The 24656-nt window shown below is 43.3% G+C and overlaps 1 protein-coding gene across 3 annotated transcripts in view; it reads right to left on the bottom strand.

Annotated features, from left to right (window-relative positions):
- Positions 1 to 24656, bottom strand: part of PDE4A (phosphodiesterase 4A) — a 497889-nt gene that overhangs the window by 58514 nt on the left and 414719 nt on the right. The window contains exon 1 of one of the 3 annotated variants that reach the window (XM_077470225.1): positions 19574 to 20906. The exons of the other annotated variants lie outside the window; for them this stretch is intronic. Within the exon in view, the coding sequence (XP_077326351.1) occupies positions 19574 to 19639 (66 nt within the window). The 5' untranslated portion in view covers positions 19640 to 20906. Of the gene's footprint in view, positions 1 to 19573; positions 20907 to 24656 lie in introns of those variants that run through there. 3 annotated transcript variants of the gene reach the window in all.

The following is a 24656-nucleotide window of genomic DNA, read 5'->3' as shown; positions in this document are numbered from 1 at the left end:
CTCAAAACCCCCCAATTCTCTGCTGTCTCACCACCCCCCCCAATTCTCTGCTGTCTCACCACCCCCCCCAATTCTCTGCTGTCTCAACCACCAGTCCCTCTATCTCTGCTGTCTAAATTCTCAGTCCCTGTGTCTGTGGTGTCTCAGTTCCTAGTACCTTTATCTGTGCTGTCTCGGTCCCTTTATATATGTGTTTTGCCAGTTCCCGTCCCTCTTTCTATGTGGTCTCAGTCCCTTCTTCTTCTATACTGTATCAAATATCTCTCTCCTCCTATGCCGCCAGTGCCGTGTTTCTTTGTGTGTTGTCTCAGAAATCTGTATGGGATCTCTTTTCTCTTACAAGTTTACTCAAGTGGTGTCCAGAGCCCTTTACATTGCAGTCCAAGCCGGATCTAGCTGTGCTGTCCCAGATGCCTGCAATCTACTAGCTCTGACCCCCATCTGTTTATCCGTCTCCTTTTCCCACTCTTTTTCCCTCTCTCTCCTAAACTCATCCCTCTCTGAGGCCCCTGTGTGTTGGGTACAGACAATCCCTTCCCCCCTCAGTTTTGTATTCTTTCACAGGATCTATCCTCCTCATCCACATCTACCCTCTGATCACCCAACACAACTGTCGCTGCTTTCACCTCCCTCTCCTTCTGTCATCTGCTCTGTGTCTACACCGTGGACAGCAGGTGGCAGCAGAGCCCACACGGGTCACATTACCAGCCGAGTAGCACGTGTCATTACCCAGAACATCAACTTCTGATATTACACCAAAGACCACACTGTATATAGGGAGACCAAGGGGCTGATTTACTAAAGGCAAACAGACTGTGTACTTTGCAAGTGCAGTTGCACCAGAGCTTTGTAAATGAGGTAAAGCTTAATTTTACAAGGAAACACCCGACCACATGCAATGAAGATTAAACAAACAGAAACAGATTTTTTTCTTGCACGATTGGATGATGAAGTCAGCAGAGCTTCCCCTCATTTACCAAGCTCTGGAGCAATGGAAAATTGCACAGTCTATATGCCTTTAGCAAATCAACCCCCAAGTATCTTGAGTATACAATAAAAATGATCATACCACACTGTATAATGATACCGAGTATATTTACACACCGATAATGATCTCACCACACTGTATAATGATACCGAGTATATATAAACCCCGATAATTTCTACACCGCGCCGTATAATGATACCGAGTATATATACACACCGATAATGATCACACCGCACTGTATAATGATACAGAGTATATATACACCGATAATGATCACATCACACTGTATAATGATACCGAGTATATATAAACCCCGATAATTTCTACACCGCAATGTATAATGATACCGGGTATATATACACACCGATCATTTTTAAACCGCGCCGTATAATGATACCGAGTATATATACACAACGATAATGATCACACCGCACTGTATAATGATACAGGGTATATATACACTGATAATGATCACACCGCACTGTATAATGATACCGAGTATATATACACCGATAATGATCACATTGTACAGTATAATGATAGCGAGTATATATACACCGATAATGATCGCACTGTACAATATAATGATACCGAGTATATATACACCGATAATGATCGCACTGTACAATATAATGATACAGAGTATATATACACCGATAATGATTACACCGCACTGTATAATGATACCGAGTATATATACACCGATAATGATCACACCGCACTGTATAATGATACCGAGTATATATACACCGATAATGATCACACCGCACTGTATAATGATACCGAGTACAGTGAGGGGAACATTTTTTTTGATCCCCTGCTGATTTTGTACGTTTGCCCACTTACAAAGAAATGATTAGCCTATCATTTTAATGGTAGGTTTATTTTAACAGTGAGAGACAGAATAACAAAAATATCCAGAAAAACGCATTTCAAAAAAGTTAAAAGTTGATTTGCATTTTAATGAGTGAAATAAGTATTTGATCCCCAATCAATCAGGAAGATTTCTGGCTCCCAGGTGTCTTCTTAAGCCGGGTTCACACTGGTATGACAAAACGCTCCGACATTGGGAGCTCATGTCCCATGAAGTGTGAAAATTTATGGTTCCCTATGAGAGTCGTCTTAACTGGTCTGACACAAGTCAGTCCGACTTTGAAAATGCCCCCTGCACTACTTTGGTCTGACTTTGATCCTACTTCAGCCCATTGAATATCACTGAAGTCGGATCAAGTTAAAGGGGGCTTCCAGATTTCTGATAAGCCCCCGCCCGCAGACCCCGACAACCAAGGGCCAGAGTTGTCGGGAAGAGTCCTTTGTCCTCATCAACATGGGCACAAGGTGCTTTGGGGTGGGGGATGTGTTTTTTTTTTGGATCTTTGGTTGATATTCTCTCTCGATCATTTAAAATTCACCTATGATAAAATTATAGACCCTTCATTTCTTTGTAGGTGTGCAAAAGTGGGTATATATACAAATACATACACATATACATATACACAGCGCCTTGCAAAAGTATTCACCCCCTTGGCTTTTTACCTATTTTTTTACATTACAGCCTTTAGTTCAATGTTTTGTAAATCTGAATTATAATTGATGAATCAAAACAAAATAGTCTAAGTTGGTGAAGTGAAATTAGAAAAATATATACATAAAACTATTTTTCAGAAATAAAAAACTGATAATTGGCATATGCGTATGTATTCACCCCCTTTGTTATGAAGCCTAAAAAAAGCTCTGGTGCAACCAATTACCTTCAGAAGTCCCATAATTAGTGAAATGTCCACATGTGTGCAATCTAAGTGTCACATGATCTGTCATTACATATACACACCTTTTTGAAAGGCCCCAGAGGCTGCAACACCTAAGCAAGAGGCACCACTAGCCAAACACGGCCATGAAGACCGAGGAACTCTCCAAACAAGTAAGGGACAATGTGGTTGAGAAGTACAAGTCAGGGTTAGGTTATAAAAAAATATCCAAATCTTTGATGACCCCTAGGAGCACCATCAAATCTATCATAACCAAATGGAAAGAACATGGCACAACAGCAAACCTGCCAAGAGACGGCAGCAAACTAAAACTCATGGACCGGGCAAGGAGGGCATTAATCAAAGAGGCAGCACAGAGACCTAAGGTAACCCTGGAGGAGCTGGAGAGTTCCACAGCAGAGACTGGAGTATCTGTACATAGGACGACAATAAGCCGCACGCTCCATAGAGTTGGGCTTTATGGCAGAGTGGCCAGAAGAAAGCCATTACTTTGAGAAAAAAACAAAATGGCACATTTTGAGTTTGCGAAAAGGCATGTATGAGACTCCCAAAATGTATGGAGGAAGGTGCCCTGGTCTGATAAGACTAAAATTTAACTTTTTGGCCAAAGAAAACACTATGTCTGGCGCAAAACAGAAACACATCACATCGCCCAAAGAACACCATCCCCACAGTGAAACATGGTGGTGGCAGCTCCATGTTGTGGGGATGTTCTTAAGCAGTCGGGACTGGGAAACCGGTCAGAGTTGAGGGAAAGATGGATGGTGCTAAATACAGCAATATTCTGGAGTAAAACCTGTACCACTCTGTGTGTGATTTGAGGCTAGGACGGAGGTTCTCCTTCCAGCAGGACAATTACCCCAAACACACTGCTAAAGCATCACTTGAGTGGTTTAAAGAGGAAGTAAACTGATGAGTTTACTTCCTCTTTCATTCCCTGCAAAGGCAAAGCATAATGGACTACTAAGCATCGCATAGTAGCCCATTATGTGTCACTTACCTGACACAGGAGCCAGCAAAGTCGCCGTTGTCCCCTGTAGTCCGCCGCATCCATCTTGTTGGTGGGGTCTCGCAGCTCCGCCGCTGTCATTCGGTGAAGCCGCAATGACATCACTCCCGCACATGCGCACGGGAGTCGACACGCGCGGCAGCTCCATTCTTGGAAATGCCGCGCTCAGTGCGCCTGCGCACCACTGTCTACGGCGCATGCGCCGTAGACAGCGGTGCCCATTTTCGGGCAAATATCTCCTAAACCATATAGGTTTAGGAGATATTGCTTGGACCTACAGGTAAGCCTTAATCTAGGCTTACCTGTAGGTCAAAGTGGTTTGTAAGGGTTTACAACCACTTTAAGGGGGTACATGTAAATGTGTTGGAATGCCCTAGTCAAAGCCCAGACCTCAATCCAATAGAAAATCTGTGGTCAGACTTAAAGATTGCAGTTCACAAGCGCAAACCATCCAACTTGAAGGAGCGGGAGCAGTTTTGCAACGAGGAATGGGCAAAAATCCCAGTGGTAAGATGTGGAAAGCTCATAGAGAGTTATCCAAAGTGACTTGGAGCTTGCGCAAAAGGTGGCTCCACAAAGTATTGACTTTAGGGGAGGTGAACAGTTATGCACATTGACTTGTTCTGTTATTTTTTCCTATTTGTTGTTTGCTTCACAATAATAAAAAAAAAAAAAGTTGTGGGCATGTTCTATAAATTAAATGATGCAAATCCTCAAACAATACATGTTAATTCCAGGTTGTGAGCCAACAAAACACGAAAAATGCTGGCGGAGAGTGAATACTTTAGCAAGGCACTGTGTATAACAGTGAATGGGGAGTAGGTGTGTTCAATTTGGTGTTATTGCTCTCACTCTATCATACTGGGCACTGGAAGTTTAGCATGGCACCTCATGGCAAAGAACTCTGAAGATCTGAAAAAAGAATTGTTGCACTAGATAAAGATGGCCTAGGCTATAAGAAGATTGCTAAGACCCTGAAACTGAGCTGCAGCATAGTGGCCAGGACTGTACAGTGGTTTAACAGGACAGGTGCCACTCCGAACAGGCCTCGCCATGGTCGACCAAAGAAGTTGAGTGCACGTGATCATCGTCATATCCAGAGGTTGTCTTTGGGAAATAGACGTATGAGAGCTGCCAGAATTTCTGTTGCGGTTGAAGGGGTGTGGGGCCAGCCTGTCAGTGCCCAGACCATACGCTGCACACTGCATCAAATTGGTCTGCATGGCCGTCATCCCAGAAGAAAGCCTATTCTAAAGATGATAAGAAAGCCCTCAAACAGTTTACTGAAGACGAGCAGACTAAGGGCATGGATTACTGGAACCACGTCCTGTGGTCTGATGAGACCAAGATAAACGTATTGTCTTCAGATGGTGTCAAGCGTGTTTGGCAGCAACCAGGTGAGGAGTACAAAGAGAAAAGTGTTTCTTGCCTACAGTGAAGCATGGTGGTGGGAGTGTCATGGTTTGGGGCTGCATGAGTGCTACCAGAACTGGGAGCAACAGTTCATTGAGGGAACCATGAATGCCAACATGTACTGCAACATATTGAAGCAGGGCATGATACCCCCCTTTGGAGACTGGGCCACAGGGCAGTATTCCAACATGATAACGACCCCAAACATATCTCCAAGATGACCACTGCCTTGCTAAAGAAGCTGAGCATGTATCGGTCTGGAAAGGGTTACAAATCCATTTCTAAGGCTTTGGAACTCCAGTGAACCAAGTCGAGAGCCATTAGCCACAAATGGAGAAAACTTGGAACAAAATTACTCCAAGAGCACAACAACGACTCATCCAGGAGGCCTTAAAAGAACCCAGAACCACATCTAAAGAACCACAGGCCTCGCTTGCCTCAGGGTCAGTGTTCATGATTCAACAATATGAAAGACTGGGCAAAAATGGCATCCATGGGAGAGTTTCAAGGCGAAAGCCACTGCTGTCCAAAAAACACAAAGGCTCATCTCACATTTGCCAAAAAACATCTTGATTATCCCTAAGACCTTTGGGCAAATATTCTGTGGACTGATGAGACAAAAGTTGACTTTTTGGAAGGTGTGTGTCCCATTACATCTGTCGTAAAACTATCACAGCATTTCATAAAAAGAACAGCATACCAACAGTCAAACATGGTGGGGGTAGTGTGATGGTCTGTGGCTGCTTTGCAGCTTCATGACCTGGATCACCATAATTGATGGAACCATGAATTCTACGCGCTACCAGAAAATCCTGAAGGAGAATGTCTGGCCATCAGTTTCTGACCTCAAGCTCAAGCGCACTTTGTTTATGCAGCAGGACAATAAACCTAAACACACCAGAAAATCTACCTCTGAATGGCTTTAAAAAATTAAAAAATGTAGGTTTTGGATTGGCCTAATCAAAGTCTGGACTTAAATCAGATTGAGATGCTGTGGCATGGCCTTATACAGGGCGTTTATGCTCAAAAACCCTCTAATGTGGCTGAATTAAAAAAATTCTGCAAAAGAAGAGTGGGCCAAAATTCCTCCACAGCGATGTGTCTCATTGCCAGCTATTGCAAACGCTTGATTGCAGTTGTGGCCACCAAGGGTGGCGCGACCAGTTATTAGGTTTAAGGGGCAATAACTTTTTCACATAGGGCCAGGCAGGCTTGGACAGCTTTTTCCCTTGATAAATGAAATCATCATTTCAAAACTGCATTTTGTATTTGCTCGGGTTGTCTTTGTGGAATATTAAAATTTGTTTGATGATCTGAATCATTTAACCACTTACAGACCGCCCACCGCAGTTTTATGTCGGCTGTTTGAAGGAGGATATCGTTATTATGGAAGCAGCTAGCTGCCATAACCCCAGTATCCTCTTCTTCAGCGGGCGGTCCGCTACAAGATAAAAGTGGTCTATGCAGCAGATTCGAAGATCACTTTTATCATCAGCGGGAGAGGGCCCCTTCCACTGCGATCCGGTGTCCTCCACAGTTTACCAGAGCCAATCGCGTGTCGTCTCCTGTCAGGTACGAGGGGAAGATGGCCCCCTCCCGTCTTCATACAATTGCTGGGTGGAAGCAACATCAAAACATCACTCCCATCCACAGCTCTTAAAGGGCCATTTTTTATAAATGACAATTTTTTTTTTTTGCATTTTTGTGTAAATATGAGATCTGAGGTCTTTTTGACCCCAGATCTCATATTTGAGAGGTCCTGTCATGCTTTTTTCTATTACGAGGGATGTTTACATTCCTTGTAATAGGAATAAAAGTGACAATTTTTTTTTTTTTAAAAACAGTGTAGAAATAAAAAATAAAAAGTAAAATAAGAAAAAAATATTTTTTAAAAAACGTGCCCTGTCCCGACGAGCTCGCTTGCAGAAGCGAACGCATATGTGAGTAGTGCCCGCATATGAAAACGGTATTCAAACCACACATGTGAGGTATCACCGCGATTGGTAGAGCGAGAGAAATAATTCTAGCCCTATACGTCCTCTGTAACTCAAAACATGCAACCTGTAGAATTTTTTAAAAGTTGCTTATGGAGATTTTTAAGGGTAAAAGTTTGTCGCCATTCCACAAGCGGGCGCAATTTTGAAGCATGACATGTTGGGTATCAATTTACTCAGCATAACATTATCTTTCACAATATAAAAAAAATGGGCTAAACTTTACTGTTGTCTTATATTTTTTTAAATTCAAAATAGTGTATTTTTTCCAAAAAAAGTGCGCTTGTAAGATAGCTGCGCAAATACGGTGTGACAGAAGGTATTGCAACGACCGCCATTTTGTTCTCTAGGGTGTTAAAAAAAAATAATAATAATGTTTGGGGGTTCCAAGTCATTTTCTAGCAAAAAAAACAGTTTTTAACTTCTTTCTTCAGTCCTATTTATATATCATATCATTCGAATTTAAAATCCACCCTTGGGAAACTGTACTGGCTGCCGGGTCCCTAAGTACCAACAGTTGCATTGGTTGACTATTGCGGTTTGGCCCATACAGAAGGGGCTGGGCAAACACAATACAAACATCTCCCACAGCTTACCCAGGAGAAAACAATAGCGATCGGACAGGGTGTCCTGACCTCTTCAAGAACTATTCATCCAGCGAGGCCTGGATTTGAGGCGCCTGCAGGTGCTTCATAGACATCAGCTAATTGTTTGAACTTGGTCACACTCTACTAATGTGAATGTTTCTATGTACTCTATAAATGCCATGTAATAGGACATCAGAAAATGCATAAAGTTTGGAGTTTAAGGCTTAGTTCACATTGCCGTGACATGGGACCCGACTTGTGAAACCCCAAGTCATGTGACATGTGAAGTCCTATGTTAATCAATGAGAACGGTCTTAATTAGCACTACTGAAGAAGCTCAAACTTTAGAAAAAGTTCCTGTACTACTTCAAGGTGACTTCTATATGATCCTAATCTTAATTTATGTGATCTAAATCTGACATTACAGAAAGATTACCCAGGCATTCCCTGAAATTGCTTCAAAGTTGCTTGAAGTCACACTGAAGTCACCTGGCAAAGTCGCACTGCAGGTTGCGGCAGTGTGAACCGGGCCTAATGGCACGTACACGCGATCGGAATTCTAGCCAGAAAAAGACAGATGAGAGCTTTTCATCGGAAAATGCGACCATGTGTATGCTCCGTCGGAATTTAGCTGTCCGAATTTCCACCAGCCCAAAAATGTATAACATGTTCTCAATTTTCCCGATGGAAAAACTTTCTATCGGAAATTCCGATCATGTGTGTGCAATTCCGACGCTCCAAAAATAACGCATGCTCAGATTGAACTACGAGACAGAAGCAATTGGCTACTGGCTATTGGACTTCCTCTTTCTAGTCCCGTCATACGTGTTGTACGTCAACGCGTTATAAACAATCGGAATTTGGTGTGACCGTGTGTAGGCAAGACAGCTTGAGCCGAATTCAGTCGGGAAAACCATCAGAGCTTTTTCCGACAAGAATTCCAATTGTGTGTACGCGGCATAAGGGTTATTCATCATTGGTTAGGTTATGGTATTCTGTGCTCTTTTTTTTTTTGCTAAAAATATCTCCAGACAGTCCTAAAGGGTGCAATACTTATCTTCAATCTGGAGCTATCCCTGCATTAGATCTTCTTCACAAGAGCATGTCCTGTGATTGGATTGGATGATAGCACTACACAACACGGATGGACTTATCACCTGCTACAGCTATTGTCTTTTGACAGCTGGGTGTCAAATTATCTGAACGGGGGGGTATCTAAATTTTTCAACAAGGGGTGTCAGATGAGAGGTGTCCAGGAAGGCCACCCACTGAGCAATCACCATGGTGCACTGCATTCAGAGTTTACTGAAGCAGGGAAAAATCATGCTAAAATCATCAAAAGAGTGCCAATGCATTAAGGACCACGGGACAATTGACAAACCTAAAGACATCTGAAAAAGTATTTAACAAAAAAATAAATAAAAATAAAAAAGCAAAAATACATATGAGGTCCATAAGGGGGTGTTTGATCTGGGGTGGTGAGAGCACAGATCTTGTGCTGCAACAGCACTGCATTATACTACAATTTGTTTTCTCTTGGCTTCCCCACCAAGTCCCACAAATACCGGTTGAGCCTCGGCAGGGGATCTCCCCGTTAAGCAGGAGGATGACAGGTCCATGTCCACTCTACTATGCAGAGCGGACACAGACCCGCAGTTCTCTATAGGGCTGTCAGATGGATACGGACTGTCTGTTTCTTTTCTATCCAACTGTCATCCAACCCGATGTTTTCAGTGGACAGGATTGGATCGGATGCCGGAGCTAGGGGTGGTCCGATTGGTTCAGACCTGATCAGAAAGCCAGTGAGAAACCAGCCGACATTGCTTGATTCCCGATTCCTGGACAGATAAAAGCTCCTGACTTTTTTTTTTGGGGGGGGGGTGGCAGCGGAGCTCCTCTTTAATTTAGGGTGGATTTTAAAGAACACAAACCTCTCATCTCATCAAATGCTCCCCCATTCTCATGTCCATAACCCCTCGTCTGCTCCCCTTCCTCGTCCATAACCCCTGTGTACAGAAAGTTATTAACTCATTAGATTTCTAGCAAACTAAATGGGTATTATTGCACTTTCTGAACAGATATAACAAAACCTTTTCAATTATATATTTTGAAGACCATAGGGAAGCAAATAGGAGTTCATTGTTTGGGTCTACATGCACTTGAATTTTTGCTGTTTTTTTTTGTTTTTCTTTGTAGTGGCTTCTATCTGCAGTACTAGTTCAGCATTAGAGCTTATATTTTTTCCAAATGCCAATCCAGTCATTCATTATATTGGTATGCTGTCAGAGACAGTGGCAGAATAAAAACAGGTTAGCGTGTCAGAATGAGTCACGTATCGATCCACCTGCACAGCTGCCGGATGTCAGAAAAACACTTGGTAGCTACAAACATTTGGAGACTGGAGCACTGAGCGGCAAAGCACACAGCCCAAGCAATACTTCAAGCCATTCAATTCAGCAGATATCACAAAATCAAAAGTGGGTGGTGTTAGCTATGTGGTCAGTACTGGTGGGAGCTTGGCTCAGCATATTCTCCAGCAAAGTTAAATATGTTGTTCCCCTTTTTTTATGGCTTCAATTCTTTATAATCAACCACCTCCAAGACTTACCATAGCCTCAAGTTAAAGCCCAAATTCTAGCTTTAAGTTGTATTTAAACAAATATTGCCCAGGCCTATAAAGAAAAAAAAAAGTTTTCAATGCAATACTTACCCTACCTCCAGTGAAGGGTCAAGGGTCACTGCGTTGAGGTCCAGCACCAGCCATGCAAGATGATGCACAGCATCACTGAACTATCTTCTGGGGAGCCTGGTACGTCGTCGATCTATCTCCTGGGGGTGTATCATCAAACCACCATGGGTTCACAAGAGATTGTGGCAGAGAACTGCACCAGGTCATTATGTAAAAAACAAAACAAACCCTGTGGTCTATGACTGTCTGGCTGTTCTGTAGAACTTTTCACAGAGCCGGTGTACTGAGCATGCATTCCCATACTACTGTAGATGGCTTTTTCATTATAAGCTCTCTAAAAAATAATATTCCACAAGCCCCAGGCTTATTGAAGTGCACTACAGCATGGCCAGAGTTCTTGTAGGTCATGGCGGGTGGAAAAGTTTGCCAACTAATCTAAAGCCTGGTACACACTTCTAGCAGGCTGAACTAAAAAAAACTGAAGCGCTCGGGAGGAGCTGCTGTACTGACTATCCGATGTTCTATCACATACCTGACGAAGGGGCCATACGTGGCTCTGAAACGTTGCACTACTCTTTTGATGTGATCATGTATTAAATTTGCTTGGACGCTTCCTTTTTGATCCGTGGTGTGCTGCAAATATTTTCCTTGTAACTATCCGATGTTGGTACAGCAATTTCCCTGAGCTATTGTGTTCTTACAGGGGGACGGCCCCTCCGCCAGAACACAATGGTCATTGCTCTCAGCCCATGTCTGAGAGTGTCGATTGATGGCGATTGGTAGTCCTTTTTCGGTCATGCCCCTTCGACAGAAACTGGCCAAGCATATTTCTAATATTGTATTTGCTGAAAATGTGTTGATTGACAATAGAAAATAGCTGCTGTAGAGCTGGGAAAAGCACAGACTCGTGATTTGTCTTGCTGTATCAAATGCAGCAAAACACATGGACAGGAAATAAAACATTTATTTCGGTAAGTCTCACAGTATGTTGTAAGAAATCCTTTATGCCGTGTTTTGGAGTGTTGACCTGACCTAATTTTGAAGTTAAAGTCAATTTACAGGATTATAAAACTTTAATCAAGTTTGGGCCAACTGGCCTCCTTTACCTTCTACACCCCATACATACCCCTCATTACAAGGAGTGGTGACATCACCCTTAGCCCTTGTACACACGAACGGAGATACCGACGGAATGTGTCCGATCGGAGCGTTTTGTCGGATATTCCGACTGTGTGTGGTCTGCATCAGACTGTTTCCGTCGGAATATCCGTCGGACCAAATTTTCCAACTTGCCGGAAATATTTTCCGACAAAATGCTCCGATCGGACATACTCCGATCGTGTGTAGAGAATTCCGATCGGACAAAGTGCCACGCATGTTCAGATCAAATTCCTACATCAAAGCCATTGGCTACTAGCCTGAACATAGTCCCGTTGTAACGAAATAACGTCATCACGTTCTGAACTTCGTCCGACCGTGTGTATACAACAGTTTCGGACAAAATCCGTTGGACAAAATCCGACGGATTTGGTTGTCGGAATCTCAGATCGTGTGTACAAGGGCTTAGGCTCCTAAAGCCCATCCATTCCCTCTTCCTTCCTGCAAGGGAGCCGGATCACATGACCAGATCAGCCTGAAAATAGGTATACAGTGTACATCTTTCTTACATTGGTCAGTTAGTATACTGTAGGTGTTAGGAGGGGGGGGAAACTTTTCTAAGACTAGTTAAGTAAAACCTAGAATTCTACTTTAATAAAGAGGGTGTGTGTTAGTGTTTTTATGCTTTTTTTTCTGAGCATTTGACATTTATTCCTTTACTGTCACTTTATAATTTTTTGCTTAGTGTTTTCTATTCTGCTAAATAAAATAAAAAAAAGCAAAATAAGGTCGCTAACGCCAATGTTTTTTTTTTCTGGAATAACAGGCTCCTGTAATCCTTAGGAGCGGGAATTGCCAATGTATGTTTAGGCAGGGTGGCTATTAAATGCATCTGCCAAGTGATAGTTGCCTCGGCCAATTGTCAGGAGATAAACTGAATTCACCACAACTCTGAAATTGCTGCACTTTTCTCTTCTGTCACTAGGTGGCCCCGGGTACCTGGTGACATTTAAACAAGGGCATTGCAAGGATAGACTATGAATGAATGGGGTGTCTTAGCCAATGGACATGGATTTTCTTGGGTCCCTTGGCCTGCTGGGAGAGCCTATTTACTTGGGTGGAGTCAGGTTATCGGTGTTCTGTGCCACCTGGATGCTGTCTGGGTGGACATATGTTGTAACGCCCGAGTTGCTAGGCCATAAGCCTTGGGCCTATCCCAGGGACATCTGGCTGCTAGGCTGTCTGAGGGCCTATCCAAAAGCAAGAGAGCAGCGAAGGGTTGGGATTGCGGCTTGCAGAACCAGAAGCAACGATTCTGCCGGCTGGAGAACCAGCTGTGGTCGGAGGTAAAAGGGGAGGTTGTCACCACTAAGGGACCATCCACTTTGGTACCAGAGACCACTGTGAGTAGCTGAAGCAAGTACCTGAGCGGTATTCTCACCAGCTGGGGACGGTGAAGAATTGGGAAAGCTTCAGCAGGTGACAAGCCAGGGACCCAGCCAGTGGAGGTGATGCTTGTGGAGCATTATTGCGTGTCAAGCCAGGGACCAAGCAGGGTTACACTTGAGGAAGATACTGAGTAGGAAGATTGGAGGAGCTCAGGAGATCCAGTGGTGAGTGGATCTATTAGTCTAGTGAAAGACTGGGAGCTCAGCTGAGTTAAGTTCTACAATAGGAGATTGTAGAAGTGGAGTTCATTGCAACCATTGTTAAGCCCCATACACACTATCAGTTTTTCTTTTGAGTTTTTCCTACAGATTTACCAAAACCATATATGAGGTCAAACCTTAGGAGTTTCAATTTGTATACAATCAGGCAGGCCCTTGCACTACATGGTTTTGGTAAACCTGAAGGAAAAACTCAGCAGAAAAACTGATAGTGTGTATGGGGCTTTAGAAATGGATACAAGATTGTTGCTATAGGAGACAGCGGTCATACTCATGCAGATGTGGTGTCTAGCTGGATGCCTTTCCCTGCATGGCTGTTTGTCTATAGAAGTCTTGGAGTCTGCCAATCAACATTACATCTACTAAAGAATGGCCTGGCCCCAACCCTCTCTCCCACAGTTCTTTTTAAAAGACAATAAATCTCTTTTTGCATCCAAAAAGTGTCCGGTGCCAATCAATCTACCTTATATTACACCCACTATGCCTTGTAACCCACTCTACACAGAAGGATGTCAGCTGTTCCCAACTCTGGAGGTCAACATTAGGCCTCAATGGGTCCAAAACTTGGCTACATCAAATATCAACATTTTTCCAAAATTTCAAGGCAATAAAACTCTCAATTTCACGCATACCTGATAATCAATTAGCTGGTCATTAGGGAGGAAAGCTAGGGGGCGAACACTTCAAAAGGCATAATGATTAGCTGCATTAGTAACATTCCCTGGAAATCCAGTTCAGGTTGCATGACCTAAAATATGTCTGGATAATAAAATTGGAAAAAATAAAACCAGCATTAAAAGCGGAGCAGTCACCCATAATGACCATCAGGTTTTATCGTTCACAGTTTTCTCCAATTTTAGTGAATCATTCTCTTCTATAGAAGAGGGGTGCCCAGTGTGAACTGATCTTCACCTGCTAGTCAAGCAATGAAGAGATCCTCAAGGGCATGATAATGAGGTCATATGAAACAGTGACAGAAGGAGCAGAAACTGTTAACTAGATTTACACTGACTGTAAGGCCCTCAACGCACAACTAGATTTTCTCTCATTTAGTCCGCAGATGGAACAAGAGCAAATCACTCGATCCCCCATCGAGGTGAACACCATGGATGGAAGAATCTCCACTACTAATCTCGGCTACTGCACTTAGGAACCCGCTACACTCACAGCTGCCTGAATACCCGAACTGCGGCTGTATCCGATTAGACGCAGTTGCCATTAATTTTCCACCCAGAATTGGCCAAGATTCATGCAATCTATGGGGACCCTCACCACTGCATAGGTAGTTTTGTCGTAATTCCTGGAGTTGGACTTTAGGATCATCACAATGCATTGCAGCAGGGGGCTGGAATTTCGACTGAAGATATACATGCAGTGTGAACACAGGTCTGGGGACTGTCTGTAAATATAGGAACTCATGTCTTCGGGACAATAGGTACATGTGGGCACCTTTCATCGGAGGGATTCCTTAACATGTTCCCTGCAGGTTCATTTTCTGTCTCTTACAGGGGGCCGATGTAAGGATTCTTATCTACACAGGCGAAGGTGCATTTTTTTTTTATCCAACCTAAAAAAAATGGACACTGATATGAATTTAAAAATTCCAACCCAAACGCCAAACATTTGACCCTGAACTTTCTGGGTTTTGACTGGATGTTAGTTATCATAGCAGAAGTTCAATGTAAGAAATACACAGGAGAAAATGCATGTTGATAAGGGGAGTGTAGAGGTGGGCAGGGAGTCTACTGACATCATGACTCCACCCACTGACCCCCGGAAAACAGACCCACCCACAAAATCTTCAGTTTTTCGGGTCTCATAGGAGACATTTGACAGATAAGTATACATGCTGGAGGCATGTATATCCTTATAGATAACCAATATTGCAGTAGTTCAGAAAGGATGACAGTGGGTTTACATCCACTTTAAGGAACCCTTACAGGTCTCTTCCCTACTCTCACCCTGTGACTGGACAGTGAAAGAGAATCAGCAGACTGATGCTATCCCTTTGTCACTCTTCTCTTCACCTATCAGCATCTTGTACTGATGCACAACTGATTGGCTACTTGTGTTGCTTGTTTCTCCCTTGCAAGAGGTGAATGCATTTATTGATACATACCATACCTACCAGCGTTTTCATCCTAGTTTCTGGGACACTGTCAATCCTGGCCACAGCTCACATTTTTATATGTCCACTTTGCGGTTGGCCCACCCCAATCGCATCAACCTTCCGTTATGGCACAGCCCAGATCGGGCCCCTTTTCTGGGCGGTCCTTACCTAATTATAAGGGTACTGCCTGCTGGCAGCTGTGATCCCCTTAGCTAATACCCTTTTTTTTTAGTTATTGTGCATGCTTAGTAACTCAAGGGTGTTTCAGTGATCTCAAGATACAACCCGGGACACAGTATAATCGGGCCAGAAGACAGACATGTGGCAAATGCAGGGCAGTTGGCATTTGTTGAGCTGTAATAATTTGTGCCTTTTCTATTTGCTTGGAGTTCAGCTTTAAAATCTCCTGGGCACCTTGAGTTAAGAAACCTCTGGATGATTATGAGATAATACAGGATACATCAGGCATGGCCACCAAATCAGCAGTTAGCGAACTACTAGTCCCAGAGTACCCTGCCAGCCACTTCTGCACTGGTCTATGGGGTTGAACTTGCCCATCAAGACACTAATAAGCACACACAGACACACACACACACACACTATAATAAATACATATAATATCTATCTCTATTATTGTTTATTAAAGGCTGCTATAACTACATGACATAGATCTGACGGGGAGGAGTTGAAAACAAGGATGTGACAATGGAATGTACCAGATCACTTGTAAAAGGGAAAAACTCCACGCACCAGCAATTGCTTTCGGAAATGGTAAAAGCAGATGCTTATGGCCGAGGTTTAAAGGGAATCTTCCCTGTCTGAATTGCCCACATGCACCGTGCTCAAGCACTGCTGTTTCCTTCGGTCGTGCTAGGAATTTGTCATGCTTCCCATGCTGTGACTTGTCCAAGGTCACAAGGAGCTGACACAAGGATTCGAACCCGTGACTGCAGCCTCCAGCAAAGTCTCAAGTATAATCAGCAGCCAGCGCTTCTATCACAGCGCTAACCTTTTTTTTTTCTTCCTGATTTACAATACAATATACAAAGTAGAACATGATTCATCACCATATACAGCCCTTCACCGTGCCGCTGTGGCCTACTTTCCCACAGACCTAAAAGGCTGGTACTGTAGGATCACTTGCATTATCCTTACACTGTAAAGCTAACAAATTCTCCTATTAGCAATCTGAACATCGAATAGTATTTATATCCATATGTTCGAAAAAGATAAATAAAAAAAAAAATGGAGATCACACCCTACCTCACAATCCTCTTATACCTGTTATACCTATCTGTCTAACTAGCCTCATTTGTCTTAAAGATACTTATTGGAATCCCATTACTAACAAGCAATTATTTTGGATGTCATAGTATATTATTATATTAGGTATGGGAATATGCCCCCTGTCACATATGGGGATCTTATATTTCCTTTACTATTAAATAGTAATTTTGATTAAAAAAAAAAATGAAAATGACAAACAGAAAAGTTTTGAAGCAATGACAGACAAGCTGAAAAACAAAAAACAAATTCACGAAGGATCACAAACTAGATACAATTTATATGATGGCATTTATCTAAAAAGGACCACTCCATCAAAAACACATGGTTCAGTTACGGGGTTGGGGGGGGGGGGGTGTTTGAGGACTGCTGGGCCATACTGGATTCACTGGAGTGTATAAAGACTCCAATGGTAGGATCTCCTCAACCATAGTCCTGGCTTTGACCCTCCTCACAGTGAGGTCTTACCTTTTACCTCCCCTCTATAAGCTAAAATATATAAAGGATCTAACAAAAAAAAAAAAAAAGGGCGTGGGGGGCTGCACTGCTAGGCTTGATCCCATACTGGATTTACTGGATAAAGATTCCAGTGGTAAGATCTCCTCAACCATGGTCCTGGCTTTGACCCTCCTCACTGTGAAGTCTTAGCTTTTACCTCCCCGTTATAATGTAAAATAAGTAAAAGGTCTAATGAATGGGGGGCACCGACGGGCTTGATCCCATACTGAATTCACTGGAGTGTATAAGGACTCAAATAAAAAAGGTCTTCTCAACCGTGTTCCTGGCTTTGACCCTCCCCATGGTGAAGTCTTACCTTTTACCTCACCTCTATAATGTAAAATATGGAAGAGATCTAACGGGAAAACTTAAATCTCCTCCTATGTGGCAGGTGGGCAGAGCTGGGAACTCAGGTGCAGAGATCTCACCATAGTAGTTCCAGGATACTGCTGGGTAACTGAACCCAACAAGTAACAACTAATACACCTTAATAATTGTGCCTGTTACCTTCGACCCAAACAAAAGCATACCGTTATAATAAAAGCTCATTCATTTTGTACAGCACCTATTACATACACAAAGTCAGGTTAGGATAAAATGAATATCTGAGTGCTTTGGTCAACACAACCAGCAGACCATGTTTTTTATGAAACTGTAACTATGTTCTGAACTAGTTTTTTCTGCAGTGGTCATAATTGTAACTTTGTACTGGAGATGGGAAAAACTGGCACAACCCTCTAATGCCGTGTGCACACGACCGGTTTTCCCGTCGGAATAAACGCCAAATATTTTTCCGACAGAGTTCCATGAAACTGTCTTGCGTACACATGGTCACACCAAAGTCCGAATGTTAAGAATGCGGTGACGTACAACACGTACGACGGGACTAGAAAAAGTAAGTTCAATAGCCAGTAGCCAATAGCCTCCATCTCTTACTTGCTTCAGAGCATGCGCCGTTTTTGGTCCGTCGGAACAGCATACAGTTGAATGGTTTTCCCAATAGGAATTGGTTCCGTCGGAAAGATTTAAAACATTCTATTTCTAGGTCCGTCAGAATTTTGGTACAAAAAAAGTCCGATGAGGCATATACACGATCGGAATATCCGATGAAAGATTCTGTCTGACTTTTTCTATCGGACATTCCGCTCGTGTCTACACGGCATAAGTATTTTCTAAACTCGCTTCTACAGAGAAGAATAAAATACAGTAATCTTGAATTGCCTTTTAAGTTCAAGTTCAATAGATAGGCCTGTGTCATGTTTTTTTTATTTTTTTGACAAAAAGTTCCCTACCAGCAACAATAGGAAGGAATTATGGGGGGAAAAAAAATGATTAACTGAACCTGTCAGTCCATGCACGAAGAACATTCTCCCTGCATGGACGAATGGCTTTACTAAGGGTCATTTTAGATTTGAGGCCTTGAGTTAACAATTTGTAGTTATCTCTGAAAACTAGAAAAGATTGAAAGCAACCAGATCAACATCTGTCAGCCCATACACAAAGTATATTCCCATTGTGAGGCTTTTTTTTTTTGAGTCAAAGACTTGAGACCTTGAGCCAACAAGATGCAGGCCCATACACAAAGTATATTCCCATTGTGAGGCTTTTTTTTTTTAGAGTCAAAGACTTGAGATCTTGAGCCAACAAGATGCAGTTATGTCCAAATATAAGAAAAGAACAACTAAAAACAGAATTTTAACTAGAGGAACTTGGTTCTTAACTTGCACAACCAAAAATCTACAGTTGGAAACCGGCTGGTCACAACCAAAAATCTACAGTTGGAAATCGGCTGGTCACAACCAAAAATCTACAGTTGGAAACCGGCTGGTTACAACCAAAAATCTACAGTTGGAAACCGGCTGGTTACAACCAAAAATCTACAGTTGGAAACCGGCTGGTTACAACCAAAAATCTACAGTTGGAAACCGGCTGGTCACAACCAAAAATCTACAGTTGGAAACCGGCTGGTCACAACCAAAAAATTACAGTTGGGAGCCAGCTGGTCACTAAGAGTGAAGTAGACAATTCTTTAGACCCTTGATAAAAAGGCCCAAAGTTCCTACCAAACGGATAATCTGAAGTCACATCTTACAGCCCCTAAACATGGCTGCCCCCAGCTCCTACCAAAACATTAGACCACTTTTTGGTGAATATCATTGACAACGCTCAGCAAAATGGCTAACAATATTGTTCTTTGGTGAGGTCACTAGTTTCTAGTGGGCCGCGATTTCTACCAACCCACAAAAGTCACTGGAGTGGTGAGAAGACTAACGAAAACTAGGTGCAAACAGCCAATATGAAGTGTGGGAGCAGAATTTTTGTAAACAATAGATTTAAAAACTCTGTCACTTGTGTGGACATCAATTCCAGGGCTAAGGTATTAACCTTGCTTCAGTCTTGAGTTGCTCCTGGGTACAATAATAATCTAGGCAAAAAGTAACCAAAACATTGTATGCATCACATTTACCTGGTCCCACCATCCAACCAGCCAAGGTCTGGAGCATGTCTCACAGAAAAAATCGACCAAGGGCATTTTTCAATCCTAGTTGGATATCTCTGAAGGAATCCAGTCTGCAGGATGAAGCAGCAAGTGGCAAGAGCGACTACCAAGAATGTCCCCAAAATATCCTTAACAAGAGCTGGCAGCTTAGTTTCCAAAAAGGCCTGGGAGTGAAAAAAAAATTCAAACAAGGAAAAAATAAAAACAAAAAAACTTTTCCCTTGTTAGCTTTAGAATCCACATAAATAAATAGTAAGCGCAAAACTTGACAGAAAATTTCTGGGGTTTTCAGCAAAGCTAACCAGTGATATACTTAGGACATACAACTTAGGTGATGAGCTTTGCATTTGTTTGATTTGGAAAAATAAAAATAGATGCAAATTTTAAAAAGGTATGAAAAGGAAAAAATACTTTTGAAAAATACTGGGAAAAATAAATAAATCAGGGGTCTTCTTTCTCTACAGGGTACTTGGTGTCTACAGCTTGTTTTGGTAACAAAACCGGAGAAAGCAAGATGGTGCAGCCAGCAAGGGGTCAATGCCTGTTATGGTCCGAGGTGGTATATGACCAAGTGCCCATCGCTTGGTACAGGGAAGAATCCCGACATGTGGGCCGTAGACAAAAGTCTGTTGGTATTCACTCCCCCTCCATAGAATCCTGTACAGCTCCCTTGTAAATCTCAGCCTGGCTCTCTCACACCAGGCTCAGATAGTGAGAGCGAGGACGGCCCATGACTGACAAGTCAATAGCCCAATAAAAGAACACAAACAAAAAAAAAATATCCATATATCCAACAGCATAAAAATGCAGCTAGGCCGGTGGTTTTAACCCATCATGGACAAGATAGGAAGAAATCCAGCAGATAGCCTCATATTTTAAAACATAAGCTGTTTGGGTTACATCTTTAAATCCTGTTCCAATTCCCCCTTGCCCCCACCCCCCCCCCCTCCCTGGTCGTCCTCTTCTTCCTCCTCCGTGTCTTGGTGTTGGGGGGGGCGGGGGGGGGGAAGAAAACAAATCACTGTTTCGGAGGGCCTAAGAAACTGCAAGACAAGGCCTCTTCCTGCATCCTTAAGGGGGAGAGAGAAGGCAGCATCCTATTGCAGCATCCTTCCTGGGTACCAGAATGGAGACGCCGGCTTGGAAGGCGCCAGGAGACCAGCTAGCACATGCACGGAGGAGAAGGCAACCAGGATGAAGAAGAAATGGGTCTCCCCTTTTCTTTTTAGGCTGGATCTGCCTCCTGTAGGGCTGTTAGATTGCTGGTATCTTCCGTTATTCGTATAGCCAGCATACTGCAGTAGGCAGGGATGTGATGTAAAATGTAGAGGGAGGGGAGCGGAGTCAGAGGGAGGAGGGGAGGAGGGGAGGACAGACTAGCCGTGCTTCTAGGTATGAAATTCTCACAATTAGCTTCTTTATTTCCTTATCACAATTATTTTTCCACGTTACTACAAAGTGATTTTTTTGGATTTTTTGCTTGCTATTCAGAAAGCTTTCCTGCCAGAAGAATAATTTGTCTTCAGATCAATATCACCTTCTGAATTATAGCAAATCCAAGAACACGCAAGCTTATATATCTGTAGTCTTTACACCAACCTCTCTGAACATTTTCACACGGAGGAACCCTTAAAATAAGTTTTGGGTCTCGGGGAACTCTGCTAGTAATCACTAGATCTACAGCTCACCGTAGAACAGTGCGATGTTCACCGAGAACAACGTTTTCTACATTTGTGGTCAATGAAAAGACTCCCCCACTCATCATAAATGGCATAAAAGATCCTGGTTAAATATTTAATTTAATACGAGTACTTACATGGCACCGTTAATTTACGCAGCGCTTTACATACATACACTATAATACCAAAAGTATTGGGACGCCCGCCTTTACATGCACATAAACTTTAATGGCATCCCAGTATTAGGACCCCTTCACAGTGGGGCGGTGGGTGCATCGGCGGTAAAACGTATTTTTCGCAGCGTTTTACCGTCAATTTCGCAAGGCTATTCAGCCACTAACAAGGTGCTTTTACTCCCCCGCTAGCAGCCCAGAAAGGGTTAAAACCATCCCAAAGCGCTATGCCGGCGGTATAGCCGTGCTGCCCCATTGATCTCAATGGACGGGAGCGGTTTAGGAGGGGTGTATACAGCACTCCTTCACCGCTCCAAAGATGCTGCTAGCAGGACTTTTTTTAGCCTCCTGCCAGCGCACCGCTCCAGTGTGAAAGCCATCGGGGCTTTCACATTGGAGACACAGCAGCGGCTCTTTCAGGGCGCATTGCAGGTGCTATTTTTAGTGGTATATCACCTGCAAAACACCCCAGTGTGAAAGAGGTCTTAGTCAGTAGGATTTAAGATTGAGTTGGCCCACCCTTTGCAGCTATAACAGCTCTTCTGGGAAGGCTGTCCACAAGGTTTAGGAGAGTGTCTATGGGAATGTTTGACCATTCTTCCAGAAGCGCATTTGTGAGGTCAGGCACTGATGTTGGACGAGAAGGCCTGGGTGGCAGTCTCCATTCTAATTTATTCCAAAGCTGTTCTATCAGGTTGAGGTCAGGACTCTGTGCATGCCAGTCAAGTTCCTCCATCCTAAAACTCGCTCATCCAAGTCTTTATGGACCTTGCTTTGTGGACTGGTCCAAATCATTTGGTGAAGGGGGGGTTATGGTGTGGGGTTGTTTTTCAGGGGTTGGGCTTGGCCCCTTAGTTCCAGTAAAGGGAACTCTTAAGGCGTCAGCATACCAAGACATTTTGGACAATTTCATGCTTCCAACTTAGTGGAAACAGTTTGGCCCCTTCCTGTTCCAACATGACTGCGCACCAGTGCACAAAGTAAGGTCGATAAAGACGGCAGGAGCTACCGTTTATGGCACAGGACTCTGAAGGAGCGGTCCAGATGGCAGTTCCCTCAGAGCTCATGCGCCAGTGACATAACCAGCCGCATGTGCAGTAAACATCTCCTAAACGGTGCACATTTAGGAGATATTTACAAGACCTATAGGTAAGCCTTATTATAGGCTTAGATATAGGTACAAATTATGCATGGGAGTTTTCATCCACTTTAAAATGGCCATACACTGTAAGCCCTTGTACACACGGACATTCCGACAACAAAATCTGTCTGATTTTTTCTGACGGATTTTGTCCGAAACTGGTGTTGCATACACACGGTCGGACAAAGTTGTCGGAAAATCCGATCGTTCGGAACGTGATGACGTTCGTTCATTACGACGGGACTACGTTGCGGCTAGTAGCAAATAGCTTTGGTCTCATAATTTGATCTGAGCATGCGTGGCACTTTGTCCGATCGGAATTCTCTACAAAGGATCGGAAAAAGTCAGATCGGATCATGTCGGAAAATTTTTATATCCAGCTCTCAAACTTTGTTGGTCGGAACATTCCAACGGGAAAAGTCCGATGTAGCCCACACACGGTCGGATTATCCAACATGGTCCAATCGGACATTTTCCCAGTCGAAAATTTCCGACCGTGCGTACAGGGGCTTAGAATTTCAACCAATTTTGTGGAATCAGCTGAAATTCTAAGCCCTTGTACACACGCTCGGAGAATCTGTCGGAATGAGTCTTATCGGACCGTGTCGTCAGATAATCCAACTGTGTGTGGTATGCATCGGACTGATTCCGTCAGAATCTCCGTCCGACCCAATTTTCCAACATGTTGGAAATATTTCCCGACCAACTGGGCCGGACGGACCTAATCCGATCATGTGTAGAGCATTTTGATCGGACCAAGTGCCACGCATGCTCAGATCAAATTCCTACATCAAAGCTATTGGCTACTAGCCTGAATGTAGTCCCATCGTAACGAAATTACGTCATCACGAACGATCTGATTTTTCGCCAACTTGGCCCGACCGTGTGTATGCAACAGTTTCGGACACAATCCGTCGGACTAAATCCGACGGGCAAAATCCGACGGATTTGGTTGCCAGAATCTCCGACCGTGTGTACGTGGGCTTACAGTGGGTAGCTCTGCTAGCTTGACTAAAGTCAATTGCTCAATTAACTTTTTTTGAAGAGCCAGACTTGGGCTTCATGCTCACTTTAACTACTTTTACTGCGATTTTGCATGTTTTGTGGCCGGCGGTCCGAAGGTTCCCACCCTGAATGCGATTCTTCAGATTCTAACCACAGCAGCTCCTAAACCATCCTCAAAGCCTAGGTGTACATTGACACATAGGGCTTTTATGGAGTCGAGTTTAGAAACTTTGGCATAAAAACCAACACCAAAAGAGGAAGAGGTATGATGGGATTTGTAGTTTCACCACAGCTGGAGTGCCAAGGTTGCCTACTCCTGGCCTGGCCTAACACCCAGCATGTTGCCGGTAAATCAAAAGGAGCTTGTACAATCAGACTGAAATGCATGTGGCCAGCTTAAAGTTGAGCTATAGCCAAAATAAAAAGAATGACTTATCTGATGCAGTTTGTCACTACCTTTAACACAGTGTTTTTTGCTTTTCTGAGTCACCTCCCCCCAACATAGGTGTATCACCCGTTGATCCTGGCAGCGAGCCTGTTATTTTTCAAACTGTCCAGCCATTGTGACAGTTAGAGGGTTGGCACAAACCATTTAACACTTACAGGGGTCCCTACAATGATCAGCTTTTAGTCTTCATTTATAGAAATTCTTTATCCCAAAAGGAAAAAAAAAACTGTCTGTAACCTGTTGCTGCCCATGTAACACATACACGGTATGTGCAGGAGCAAAATGCCATGCTTTAACACCCAAACACTGCACATATGTATCAAGGGATAGCTGAGGTTTATGTGCGGAGAGTGTGCCTACTGTGTGCTCCCAGCACAGATACTGAGGTCTCAGTCCCCACTAATGATCAGTAGCTGGCAGGACCAGCTCCCAGTCATTCGGCCACTGTGACAGCCAATCACAGTGGTCACATGATTGCCGATCCTTCTCACCCTCCAGGCATACAGACCCTGTTACCCTGTTAAAAGGATGCTGGGGCAGGGCAGGAAAGAGTTAAAAAAATTCAATGACAGAATATGCACAAGGGACAATACTTGCATGTAGT

Source organism: Lithobates pipiens, unplaced genomic scaffold (assembly GCF_037356315.1).
Source record: "Lithobates pipiens isolate NorthernLeopardFrog02 unplaced genomic scaffold, aLitPip1_a1.2 Scaffold_8, whole genome shotgun sequence".
NCBI lineage: Eukaryota > Metazoa > Chordata > Amphibia > Anura > Ranidae > Lithobates > Lithobates pipiens.
The sequence above is the reverse complement of the archived record's forward strand: the minus strand, read 5'-3'. Positions and strand labels throughout refer to the sequence as shown.